The sequence below is a fragment of the Meleagris gallopavo genome, chromosome 20, assembly GCF_905368555.1.
Source record: "Meleagris gallopavo chromosome 20, MGAL_WU_HG_1.1, whole genome shotgun sequence".
In the NCBI taxonomy this organism is placed as follows: Eukaryota; Metazoa; Chordata; class Aves; order Galliformes; family Phasianidae; genus Meleagris; species Meleagris gallopavo.
Window position 1 is genome coordinate 7,903,176 of NC_139423.1, and position 12,815 is coordinate 7,915,990.

Below are 12,815 nucleotides of genomic sequence, written 5' to 3' on the forward strand. Positions count from 1 at the left end.
GATACCCTGCTTTCTCTGTTTCTCAACATGGAGTGATGTCATGAGCTGAAATTTTATCTGATTTATGGAACCAAACTATTTCTATAACGCTACTGATAGCTGGAACTCTAATGTCCAAAGTGTCATCTTAAGCAACAGAAATTTACAACAGGTTACAAACTGATCAGTCAGTCATAGGAGCTCAGAGTTGAGTTGGATCTCCCAGTCATTAAGGAAACCTTTGCACTGCAGAGAATTTTGATGTAAAATGGTTGGAATTTTTGAGGAAGCATCTGAAAATATCTGTTCTCTGGTGTTGCTTGTAAATTCTAGGAACAGAGATGTTCCATTTTAATGTCTTTCTGGGTAGGGTTCTTGCCAGTATTTGGATGAAAATATTTGTTGTTAACTCCAGCTCAGTTATCTGTTGATAGCATTGTTGAAGGAGTTTTATACTATTTCATTAATTCAGAGTTGCTTTTGTATTTTAGGAAAATGGTATGTAGGAAATAAATGATATAAGTATTAAATTCTGAAATCCAAAACTACAGTAATTCTGATTTTGAGCAAGGTCTGTCCAAAAATTGTAGCACTAATACATCAATATTAATATTTTTCAGGGTGGCAGTCAAGGATTAACAGTGGTAATTCAGGGACAAGGTCAAACTACCGGTCAACTACAATTAATCCCTCAGGGAGTGACTGTAATACCTGGTCCAGGACAACAACTTATGCAAGCAGCTATGCCAAATGGTACAATTCAGAGATTCCTTTTCACCCCACTGCCAGCAGCTGCTACTACAGCTAGCACAACTACAACAACAGCTTCTACTTCAACCTCAGGTAAGCATTAATTCTATTCGAGAGAAAAAAAGGTTTCAATTTAGTTCGCATGGGAATTCTTGTGTGGAGAAAGTACAATTGGAGAAAGTATCTTTTAAAAGTAAATTTATTGGAAATGTATTATAAGCCTAGAAATACTTTGAATTTCTTCATAGAGCTTTACAGTAATTCTAGAGGGCTCAACTGGGTAAAGCTCGTAGACTTGTCATTTGAAGTGAGTGAAATTTATTTTAATTCTGCACAGCTACAGAGCAGAAGCAAGCTCTACAGGCACAGCCAACATCAGTGCAGCCGCCAGTTCAGCCACAGCCTCAGAGTCAGCAGCAAGCCCAGCCTCAAGCACAGAATCAGAGCGCTCAACCTGTGTCCCCCACCCAGCCACAGGCACCACAGCCACCACTTCAGCCTGAAACTCAGACCCAGCCCGAATCTCAAACTCCAACATCTCTTGACTCTCCAGTCACACCTGAAGCACAGTCATCTAAATCTCCGGCGCAGTCTCCAGCACAGACCCAGGCTCAAGGACAATCTCCAACACAAGTCCAGAGTCAGCCGCAGAGTGCAGTCCTTCCACAAGGCCAGTCCCAAGTCCAGCCTCAGCAACCAGCTCAGGTGCAGACTACAACCCAACAACAGATTCAGATGCAGCCCCATGCTCCCATACAAATTCAACCTCAGCTGCAGCAATTACAACCTCAGGTTCAGACTTCGGTCTCAACCCTTGCAACTACTCAAAGTTTAAATCAGGTTCCTGTGCAATCCCCAACTCGTCCTCAGCTGCAACTTCAGCAGCCTCCAACTAAAGTTATTACAGTGCCTCAGCTTCAGCAACAAGTCCAAGTTCTCTCTCAGCTTCAGTCACATGTTGTGGCTCAGATACAAGCCCAACAAGGCAGTGTACCCCAGCAGATCAAGCTTCAGTTACCTATTCAGATTCAACAAAGTAGCCCAGTACAGGCTCACCAGATTCAGAATGTGGTAACAGTTCAAGCAGCTAGTGTTCAGGAGCAGCTGCAGAGAGTTCAGCAGCTCAGAGAGCAGCAACAGAAGAAAAAGCAGCAACAGATAGAAATTAAACGTGAGCACACCCTTCAGGCTTCTAATCAGAGTGACATTATCCAGAAACAGGTAAAGTTAACAGAAGAAAATAAAAATTTAATGAATGAAAGAAATTTCATTTTAAATGCCTGTTCTTGTTAATAATGTTAATACATTTGATAGGCAGTTAATTTGATTATTTCAAAGCTAGCAGACAATTGGTTTTGGCAATTTAATTAAATATTCTACATTAATTCAGCACATTGAGTCAGTTGTACCATCTTTGCAGTCTTTTGGCACATTGATTCAGCTTACCACTAGCTGCTGGGACAGTATATCGTTATTCTCAGTTCAGGAAAGATAGGTTATAGATAGGAGAGCTGATGTTCAGAACACATGTACAGTACTTTTGTTGCCTGCTATAAGGAACTGAGGTTTCAAAGAGGTATCTGAAATGTAATGCTGTTGGATGGCTGCGGGGCTTTAAAAACAAACAAACAAAACCAACATTTATATAATAGAATCTTACCTTCTTTCTTACTTTTTTTTTTCTTAAATTAAAGTACCATCACTGAAGAAATACTGTCAACATATGTTTAGTCCCTAGGTTTAAACTGTGCATAAACAAAATATCCTACTCTGTCTGGGAAGTGGAGGAGGTGTCAATTTTTAATTTCATTTTAAAATACTTCAAATTTTAAATAATTACTTTAATCAAGTGCTGCCCTGATAAAAAATCAATTCCATTTTTTCACTTACTGAAATAAATTCTACTTTTTTTCTTCTAACTTAGGAAATGTCCTGGTTCTCCCAGTAGTATTGTGAAATACCAGCTAAAGTTTTCATATTTTGTTTTGGGTTCTCTGTTGTTCTGCAGGTGGTTATGAAACAGAATGCTGTCATAGAGCACTTGAAACAAAAGAAGACACTGACTCCAACTGAGAGGGAAGAAAATCAGAGGTGAATATGCATCACGGTCTATCTTTAGATTGGAACTTTTATATTTATAACATCATTTAATATGTATAATAAAACCAGTTTATAAACACCTGCTTGAAGAGAAATTGCTATTTTAAAATTGGTTAAAGTAGCACATGAAAGTAATTGGTGAGAATTCTAACTCAAACCTGTATATTCCTGTTTTTAGTTTGATAATATGTTTTAAATCAGATGCTGCATGCATGTGTCTGGAGCTGGCCATAATTGTTAAACTGAAGGTAAATCCATCCTTAAAGAGAATGGAGAATGAATGATTCTGTTGCAGAAAAGCTTGCTTTTAGTCTTTTAGTCCTTTATTATGGTTGTTTATTTCCATTTTTTGTCCCTTGACATCACTTAGTCTCATTTCAGCATTATACATTCCACTCTACAAAAGGAACTGAAGAGTTGGAAGGTAGCACTGTTGAACAAACTAGGAGATTTCCTCCTTGGAGCTGCTAAACACAAAGTTGGAGTGCTTGTCAGTTATCTTGGGTTTATCTTGACATCATCTCAGATAGTTGCTATAGTTGGATAACTACAACTGTGTGTTGTCACCTAGTAAGAAAACAGTGTTTTTCATAAACTTTTTATCATCAAGTTAGAGTAAAAGCTTTGTTGATTACAGTGGTACAGCTAGATGCTAATTTTTTTACAATTTGATTAAAAAAAAGTGAACAAGTAAACATATACACCTCATTGAATGATGTCAGATAGTCAAGTTGGTATTTTGAATTGGATTTCTGTAGCAGCAGCTACTTTTCCCAGCCAGAGCTATCTTGTCTGATTTCGGATCAAATGTCAGTGAGTTATTTTTCACGGTCACTCTGGCAACAAGAAGCATTTAGTTTTCTAGGAAGCTTAAAATAGAATGGAAAGGGAAATCAAAGTGTATTTATTATCTTCTGGAAAAATAAAGCAAAATAAGTGAAATATACAGAACAAGTAAGCAGGGAAAGAGGATTGTAGTTGGATGTACGGCAAACATGGAAGAATAATCATTTGTTGCCAGCAGTCAGGAAATTTAAAACTGTTTTATTTATATTCGGTCCTTTACACTGAAAAGTATTTGTCATCCTTATGCCAAAGCACAAAATCTTGGTGCTCAGGGAAGGATAAGAATTAGTTTTCAGCAAGTTATAGGCTTCCAGCTTGCATGGCTTTCATCCTGCATCAAAGTAAACAAAATCCAGCTCTTTCCAGTGGGTCAGTGGAAACTGAGCCGAGTAAAAATGTCTCTGATCATTGTGAAGTCTAAACTTTGTTAGGATTTTTACAGGGGAAAGGCAGGAATCGGTTGAATGAAATTTATATCAGCCCTCTTTAACTAAATTCATGACTTGATATCTCCCATTGGTGATCTAGTAAAGAATGAGTGGGAGCTATACATTACTAAATCTACCATTTAATTTTAATAAACATAATAATTTAGCTTGAAGCTTCCAGAGACTGGAGAACTAAATGGTTCTGCTCTCTCAACTGCAGATAGGTAGGCAGTTCAGCACAATATATTTTTTCTTTATTTCTTCACCAGAATGATTGTATGCAACCAAGTGATGAAATATATTCTGGATAAGATAGATAAAGAGGAAAAGCAGGCAGCTAAGAAACGAAAGCGAGAAGAGAGTGTGGAGCAGAAGCGTAGTAAACAGAATGCTACCAAGCTGTCAGCTCTACTTTTCAAGCACAAAGAACAGCTCAAAGCTGAAATCTTGAAAAAAAGAGCACTTCTGGACAAAGAACTACAAATTGAAGTGCAGGTAAGGACAGTTATTCTCAGACTTGCTTGATTTTAAGTTGGGGGCAATGTTTCAGCATTAACTTCTAATGGCTCTGTTTTCTCAGTGAGCTTTTAAAGAAACGTACAGGTCTGGTTTTGTGTGCATGGCTCTCTGCAAAGCCAATGGATGTCCTTTTCAAGCTTCTTGTTTCTCACCTGTGCTGAAGCTACCTTGTTTCCTTAAACAGTTTTTGTAAAATTGCAGCCAGCGGGTCGTAGTGTGCCAAGAGTGCTGTCCTTTAACGTTGTAGGTTGTGCACATTAACAGTTTGCACCCTGGGAAGACATGAATTATTTTTCTTTCGATTACTCTTGGGGATATATGTCTATGTTTTAAACTTGTTCTGGAATAACCATGTGAAGCCTCCCTCTCTATTTATTTAATATACTTCAGGAGGAGCTAAAGAGAGACTTGACTAAAATTAAGAAAGAAAAAGAAAAAGCCCAGGCAGCTGCTGCTGCTGCTGCCGCTGCAGCAGCTGCTGCCACTGCCACCCCACCACCACCACCACCACCACCAGCACTGCCATCACCGCCACAGCACCACACAGCCAGCGTCACCTCCTCCTCCTCCACCACAGTCCCAATGCCAATATCCTCCCAGAAGAGAAAGCGAGATGAGGAGAGAGACTTGTCAGCTTCCAAGTCCAAGAAAAAGAAAATGATTTCTACTACCTCAAAGGAAACAAAGAAGGACACAAAGCTTTACTGCATCTGTAAAACGCCTTACGATGAGTCTAAGTGAGTAGTGAACGCCATTGGTTTTTGATGTGCATTGTTAGATGTAGGTTTAGTAGTTAGCTAGCAGTGGTAAGGCAGCTCTAGAACTGAAGTATCAGGTGTTACTGCAGTGATCAGTAAGATGTAGAGAATGAAGTCTCTTTTTCACTAGCAGTTACAAAACTTTTAACATACTTGATTTATCTATTAATGTACGTAACTTATTTCTACTTGTTTGCATGTTTCCATTGTATGATCTTTCTGTCTCACATGCACATTTCTTTTTTTTTTCTCCGCTCTGTTATTCTTTCTTTTTGCCGTTTGCCTCTGCCTCGGAAGCAAGTGACAGTTTGGTGTGAGCAGTTTCTTGTGAACTGGACAGGTGGCTGATGCTCTTTAGAACTAGCTTTGATACCATCTTCCAATAAATTATTTTATTTTTTTTTAATTGCTAGCCAGTAAAGGAGCTTCCACGTTACTTGACTGCACTTCACTTTGGAGAATGTTTTTGTTTGGAATCATTTTTGTATATTAATGTATGTTCCAAGCTTGATCAAAAATTAAGCGCGTGAGCATTTGACAAAGTGAAAACTGCAGTTCCCTATGGTTTGTTTCTTGCCATGGACAAGGAAAAATATTTCTGTTATAAAGGAAATGCTATATACAAACCTTGCAAAGAACGTTATTAAATGCTGGAGTGGAAGATTTTGTGGATGGTAGGGAACAGTGTTAAGCGTTTCTGCTGAAGCTAGAAGTGATTAACATCCTTAGTAATAGTTACTATCTGATAGCTGTCTGATAGATATGTGTGTAAAAGAAATTCGACTTCAGACCAGTTCCATGTGAGTATTTTATCTGCTTAATGAGTGATGATACCAAAAAGTATTAATTGATGCCATTTGGTTGTGCTTTCGATACTGATAACAGAGGTGAACCATAGAGATGGAGCAGTGTTTTCATTGTGGGAATGGTTTCTCATTTCAAACTTGGGATCAGGACTAGAGGATCTCCTGCAGTTCCTTCTAGCCTCTTTTTTTTTTTTTTTTTTTTTTAATGAATATTACTAAATTCAGTTGAGGTCTTTGGGTTGTTTTTTTTATTAATCTTAGGTGCTCAGTAGTTCTGACCACTGCAGTATTACATCAGTGTGGGAAATTGTAGGCTATCTGTGCTAGCATCTCTTTGTAAACTGCAGACTCCCAGTGTCCTGTATGTAATTCGCTACCATTTCTAAGGCATTTGTACCTTTCTATCTCAATAAGAATACTGTATTAAGTTCCCTGAATGACAGAAAACCTAGGTGGAGGAGACCTGCTCTCCTCTTGCGACGCTGAGTGCTGGTCTGTATGAGCACTGCTGTTGTTAGTCAGCAGTAGAACTGTCACAAAAGTAAGATGGGATGAACAAATTCTGTGAGCAAAAGGATTTGGTTTTCATTTTATTTCAGTGGGCATTTGTGTAAGTTGATAAAAAATATGGTCGTAGTGTGAATTTTGGTGTCCTGAATCAATAATTGTGCTTAAATACGTAGAATTGAGGTAGTGAGATGTTACTAAGTGATCAGTGCCCTGAGCAATATGATTCAATTCTGCTGTTCTGCTTCTTGACAATTCTGAATGTTATGTTCCTAAAAACGATGACTGTACCATTGAGCTAATTATGATTCCACTATTTGGAAAGCAATTAGGCAACTTTTAAAAGAGCTTCCTGGTAAACATTGTTTATATGTATGTGTATATATACACATGTAGGCATCAGATGCTCCTCTGTACTGGTGTCTCTTCTCTGCTTTAAAGAAGATAGAGGTGAATCTGAAAAGATTGTTTGAGATGTGTTTCAAATGCCCTATACTCATTAGGATTTAGTAAGTCCACCAAGGTAATTCTATGTATTACTTATTCTATTGCTAGGCTCTTACATTTAGTTCTCACTGGTTTCACACCAGGGTTGTAGGTTCTATGTAAATTGTATGGAGGGTGGTCAACAAGGACATCATTCTAAGATTCCTACTTTATTCCAGCTAATTTGTTAAAGCATAATGTGAAGCCTGTTTAACATTTTGGTGGTGAGTTTCACTTTAGCTTCTGGCTCCAGGTAGGAGCAGCTAGGTCTGATCCCCTTTGAGGAAAAAGACCACGACTAAGTTGTTGCTGACAGCTATTAGAAGGAGCTGCGTTGATCTGTTGTTGATGGAAGGTTGGTTTGTGCCATTTTTAGGATTTGACTGACTGAAAATGGAAAGGTAGGTTTGGAGTAAATGGAGCAAACACCCAGGAAGGCAGGGGTGTTCATTTCATGGAGCATTGGCTAGTTGCTGTCCTGCTGCTGGTTTGTACTGAGAGGTTGGCCGAAGGCTGATGAATTAGGTAGGGCTGCAGAAACTGATAAAGCAACATAGTGCAGGTGGTTGGTGGTCTCTAAGATTTAGGAAGATCCTCAGGGTCAGCTTGCTTTTGCTTAGGCAGAGAGAATGAATGTGTAACTTCGCCCATCTGGTTGGTTTCCATGAGTCATAGGTGTGTTCTGAGGTATCCATACACAAAATGTCAAACATCCTTGCATAATATTTTAGAGTTTTGTCACATCATTCTGTGCAAGGTCCCATTCACATGATTCTGTATCTGGTTCCCTTCACGTTGTGTCATACCACATCTGGTTCTGTCACGTAGCTGTCTGAGAGTAGATACTGTTCTCTGAAAAATGATCGACCTACCAATTTACTGCAGTACTGAGTAGCTGAATCTCTGTTTTTCAGCCTGCCTCCCCCACGCCCTAAATTGAAATTATGACAGCCATGTCCTGACTCAGTTTTTTTGTGTCATGTTATACCAATATGTATCGTACACATGGCTGGTATGCATGTTCCTTGTAGTATACTTGTAACTCCTAGCTGGTGTTTGCGCTTTGCTTTTGTTTTTTTAAATTAACTGAGACCTACATTTTCAAATCTTAAAGTAATGTTTAAGTAGCTTTTGAGCTACAATTTTGAAAATGTATATCTTTTCCTTTGGCCTTGTCTTTTTGTGCCTTTTACAAATTTTCGCACGCCCATTGGAGATGTGTTTTTAGACCGGTTTTGTCAAGGTCTGGTTACATATTGATGTGCATTTCAATGAACTGTCAATTTAAAATTGACCCAAGTGACCTTATCAACAGCATAGCTGCAGCATGAGATGTTAGCTTGTAAGGATAGAATGCTAGGAAGCAGAGAAAACGAGAAAGTTGAAGAAAGTAGGCCAGCAAGAAAGTGCATCAGAGAGAAATGCAGGGAAAAGTGCCATGCCATTTGAAATGACAATTACATTGTCATTTTCATTGTGAATACTTTTAGGTTCTATATTGGCTGTGATCTTTGTACTAACTGGTATCATGGAGAATGTGTTGGCATCACAGAAAAGGAGGCTAAGAAAATGGATGTGTACATCTGTAATGATTGTAAACGGGCACAAGAGGGCAGCAGTGAGGAATTGTACTGTATCTGCAGAACACCTTATGATGAGTCGCAGTGAGTTCTGATAAGAACCTCTTATTTAATGTCTAGGTAGCAAACTGCTCTGACTTTGGTTACCTGTTCCTTGCAAAGAAAAAAGTTATTCTGCATATATTGTATTCATTTGTAATACAAATTCATTTTCAGTAATTGTCAAATGTGGTATTCGGTGGATTTTTTGTGCTATAGTCTGATCTGGAAAGAAAGCATAATTTTAGTATGGGGATATGTGATTGGCATCTTTTTGTAAGGTTTTGAGGCGTAAATACCCTCTTCAGTATTCAACTACAACACTTATGCTTCCATATGAAAAATGTTTGTACAGAGTGAAATAGGAGCCCAGCTGTAGTCTAGTTGCAGAAAATGTACCTTGAATTGTTTGGGAACACTGCTTGGGAGATATTGCTGGCATTACACTGTTCCTTTCAGCTCTAAAGCAGATGATTGATCTTGAAACCTTGAATGCTTGATAGTTTCTATCAGAAAATTCAGTAATTAATTGTGAAATGTTCTGTAATTTAGTCTGTAAATACAAAAGCAGTTTGAATAATGTAATTAGAATTTGTCAGTCCAAAATGTCACGTGCTATTCTGTTGTATTTGTGTTGGGTATCTTGTGTGCAAGGGATTGCAGGTTTATGCAGGTTTCTGTTTTTAAATGTAATCTTTAATTGAAATAAACGTAGTCACTAACGTATTTTTGGATCTTGCAGATTTTACATTGGCTGCGACCGGTGTCAGAACTGGTATCACGGTCGGTGTGTTGGCATTTTGCAAAGTGAGGCTGATCTCATTGATGAGTATGTGTGTCCACAATGTCAGTCCACAGAAGATGCCATGACTGTACTCAGTCCGCTGACCGATAAAGATTACGAAGGGTTAAGAAGAGTGCTGCGCTCTTTACAGGTGAGAACACAAACTGCAGCAGGGTGGGATGCTCTGCTCTGTAACAGGTATCTAATGAGTCTTGGAGTTCTGATTTCTCTTCCAGTTGCTGTTTCCTTTTTAAAAAAAAAACAATCTAGAACAAGACCTTATTCTGTGCAAATTGCCACCGTCTCAGCTGCGACTTAACTGACATTATTGTACTGTGGAATACTTATGTCAAGCGTATCTCTGCAACTTAGTGAAAGTATCTACTAAAGACTGCCATTTTTTTGTTGTTAATTACCTGTTGTTTTCCTGACAGGCTCACAAGATGGCCTGGCCATTCTTAGAACCAGTAGATCCCAATGATGCACCAGATTATTATGGTGTTATTAAAGAACCAATGGGTAAGTGTTTCAGAATAATCTCATGGTGAGCAAGTAGTTTTGGGATTAGGAATATCAAGTTCGTTACCTATTATGCTTGTAAGTACTGCAAGTAAATGTGCATATTTTAAAATACACGAGGTAATCCTGCCCACCTATGTGTTCACACATTCTCCATAACTGATGTTTGAAAATAAGCACTTCAGGGGCATTTTCCAAAGGTAAGTCATTGTTTTTCCAGTTAAACATTGTTTTTAATTTACATTTGCATTAAAATATAACAATTACTGCTTTGTCATTCCTGTCTCATTAATGTATCTAGTTGGTAGGAGCGGGAGCACTAGTATTTTGTGTCCTTGTACACTTGAAATCTTTCATCTGTCCCATGTGATAAATATGCACATATTAGGGCATATTTAGAAAATTTGCTTAAGGCAAGTCATGAATTCAGGTATTGAGAGATTAAATGTACATGTCTGGATCAGTCCCAGTAAGGGCTATAAGGAAAGTGAAGTTCAAGAATCCAGATTTTTTCACACTTTTGGTTGTGTTTTTTTTTCTTAATTTCTTCAGGAATAGTAAATAGCTTCCTGCAAGAAACCAACATCTGTAAGATCACCTTGTGCTTTTTAATTCAGCTGCACGTGACACATTCATGCATAAGTGCTTATTCTAAAGGAGGTTTACTGGTGTTACTGTGTCACAACTTGAGTTCCTGGAAATACAGCTAACCTTCTGTAGGCTTTGTTTCCTGCTCTCTGATAACGTTAACTTCTGTTGAAGATGAAAATGCTTCCCTTTAATAATCTCTGCTTTCTTTTAAAGACCTTGCCACCATGGAAGAAAGAATACTGAAGCGTTACTACAAAAAGGTCACAGAGTTTGTGGCAGATATGACCAAAATTTTTGATAACTGTCGTTACTACAATCCAAGTGACTCTCCTTTTTACCAATGTGCAGAAGTTCTTGAATCATTCTTTGTACAGAAACTAAAAGGATTTAAGGCAAGCAGGTAAGCTAAAGTGTTCCTAATCACAGATGTTCTGTGGGTCCCCTAAAATCTCCTTAATGCTTTTAGAAGCTTAATTCATACAAAGATTTGCTTGTCCATGCGCTTACTTGCACAACTGCTTTTCTTTGAAAGGAAAAAAAAACTGTTCTGTAGTAGCCAACTGTCATTTTCAATCAATGTTAAGGCTTAAATATGTTTGGTTTGTTGTTTTGGTTTTTTTTTTAGATTACTTTGTAATACTCATTCAAAATGAGATGTTGTATACAAGTTTAGTATAATGCCCACAGAAAACTTGAATGACCCTAAGTCATAGTTGCAAAAAACTTAAATGGGAGTCATTTCTCAAGCAGGAATACGCTGTGCTGTTCTGTGTTTAATTATGTTCTACTGTGCACCAAGTCATTTTTAGAGGCTGAAAAGAGACTGTTCTTCTGTGAAGCTCATAATTAAATGAAAGAACTTAAAATAGTTTGCTTCTCTAATTGTTTTATAACTTAACCTTGTTTCAATCAGAGAGATAAATATACTATAAAGATAGATGAAAAACTAAATACAATTCAAATTTGAGTATTTAAAATCAAGTTTTCTAATGTTTTTCTGTAGAAAGACTGACGAGTATTTCCCTAATGTAGACATTTCTGAAAACGAATAGGCCACTGTGCTATGGATTTTTCTATTGTCTATCTGTATCCTTGCTGTACTCCAACATGAGCTAACTGTAACTGAATTACAAACCTTGAATGCTTTCCAGCATCATACAGAAATCTGTATGTGTGTGATAGTTAAATTTGTCCATCTAACTATAACAAAGTTATAGTCAAAACTAAGGTTCCTAGTCTAAGATATTAATGCAGGATTAAATTCATTGGTAATCAAATAAATTGAACACTTTGCTTTATACCTACTGCTGTGGAAGCTCTAATCCAATGGGAGTAGTATTGTTGAGAGAGACCAAATGGATTAGACCAGCATTTTTCCTTCCCAATATAATACTGTAGTAATAATTTTTATTAGGTAGTTCTCAACTCATGTTTCTTTCATCATGCATTTGCTGGTTATCCAGCGTCCACTGCTTACACATTAATTTCATTGCTGTGTTTTATTTGTTATTGTTTTTCATTTATACCATCTGTGTCCTTTCTTCTCTTGCAGATTGTGATATCTTTAGTCTGAACTGTTTTAACTGGAATCAGAAATTTCTTTTATTGTACAATTCAATTAATATTAAATAGGCCTAAAAAATCCAGATCATTTGTCTAAAAAGTAAACAATGAGTATTTTTATTATTACCAGCAATCCTGCTGGTTAAACGCAAATGTATTAACAGGAAAAAAATAAATTGTCCCATTCCTGGGATACTGTAATGAGAGAAATGAAAATTTCATCTCAGAAGCCATGTATTTCATTGTTTTATTTTCAGTCACTAATAAAATTGTGAATGTCAAAGAAGAATTTTGCTGAATAGTGATAAGCAAAGATGTGATTTTTAATATGCCTGGTTCAGTTTTTTCTATTAAGTTAATCCAAGGATTTCTTGAATAAATTTAAGCTGAATACACCTTATTATAAATATTCACCTGTATAAATAGTCTTTTTCCTTTCCTTTTGATGTACTACTGTTATGTAAACATGAGAATAAAACTGACTTCAGGCATTTTGAAATATTCCAGTGACACTGTATTTGGCAACCAGTGAAATATTTGTATACGGGACATGAAAATGT

The 12,815-nt window shown here is 37.3% G+C and overlaps 1 protein-coding gene across 13 annotated transcripts in view; it reads left to right on the forward strand.

Moving 5' to 3' along the window:
- Positions 1-12,815, forward strand: part of BPTF (bromodomain PHD finger transcription factor) — a 46,981-nt gene that overhangs the window by 33,049 nt on the left and 1,117 nt on the right. For 8 of the 13 annotated variants that reach the window (XM_085239760.1, XM_085239761.1, XM_085239765.1 and 5 more), the window contains 9 exons: positions 600-822; positions 1,067-1,950; positions 2,738-2,820; positions 4,373-4,598; positions 5,013-5,359; positions 8,670-8,843; positions 9,541-9,733; positions 10,017-10,101; positions 10,906-11,092. In XM_085239760.1, coding sequence (XP_085095886.1) covers positions 600-822; positions 1,067-1,950; positions 2,738-2,820; positions 4,373-4,598; positions 5,013-5,359; positions 8,670-8,843; positions 9,541-9,733; positions 10,017-10,101; positions 10,906-11,092 — 2,402 coding nt within the window. Of the gene's footprint in view, positions 1-599; positions 823-1,066; positions 1,951-2,737; positions 2,821-4,372; positions 4,599-5,012; positions 5,360-8,669; positions 8,844-9,540; positions 9,734-10,016; positions 10,102-10,905; positions 11,093-12,244; positions 12,665-12,815 lie in introns of those variants that run through there. The other 5 variants (XM_085239769.1, XM_085239771.1, XM_085239766.1 and 2 more) reach the window with 3 other exon arrangements.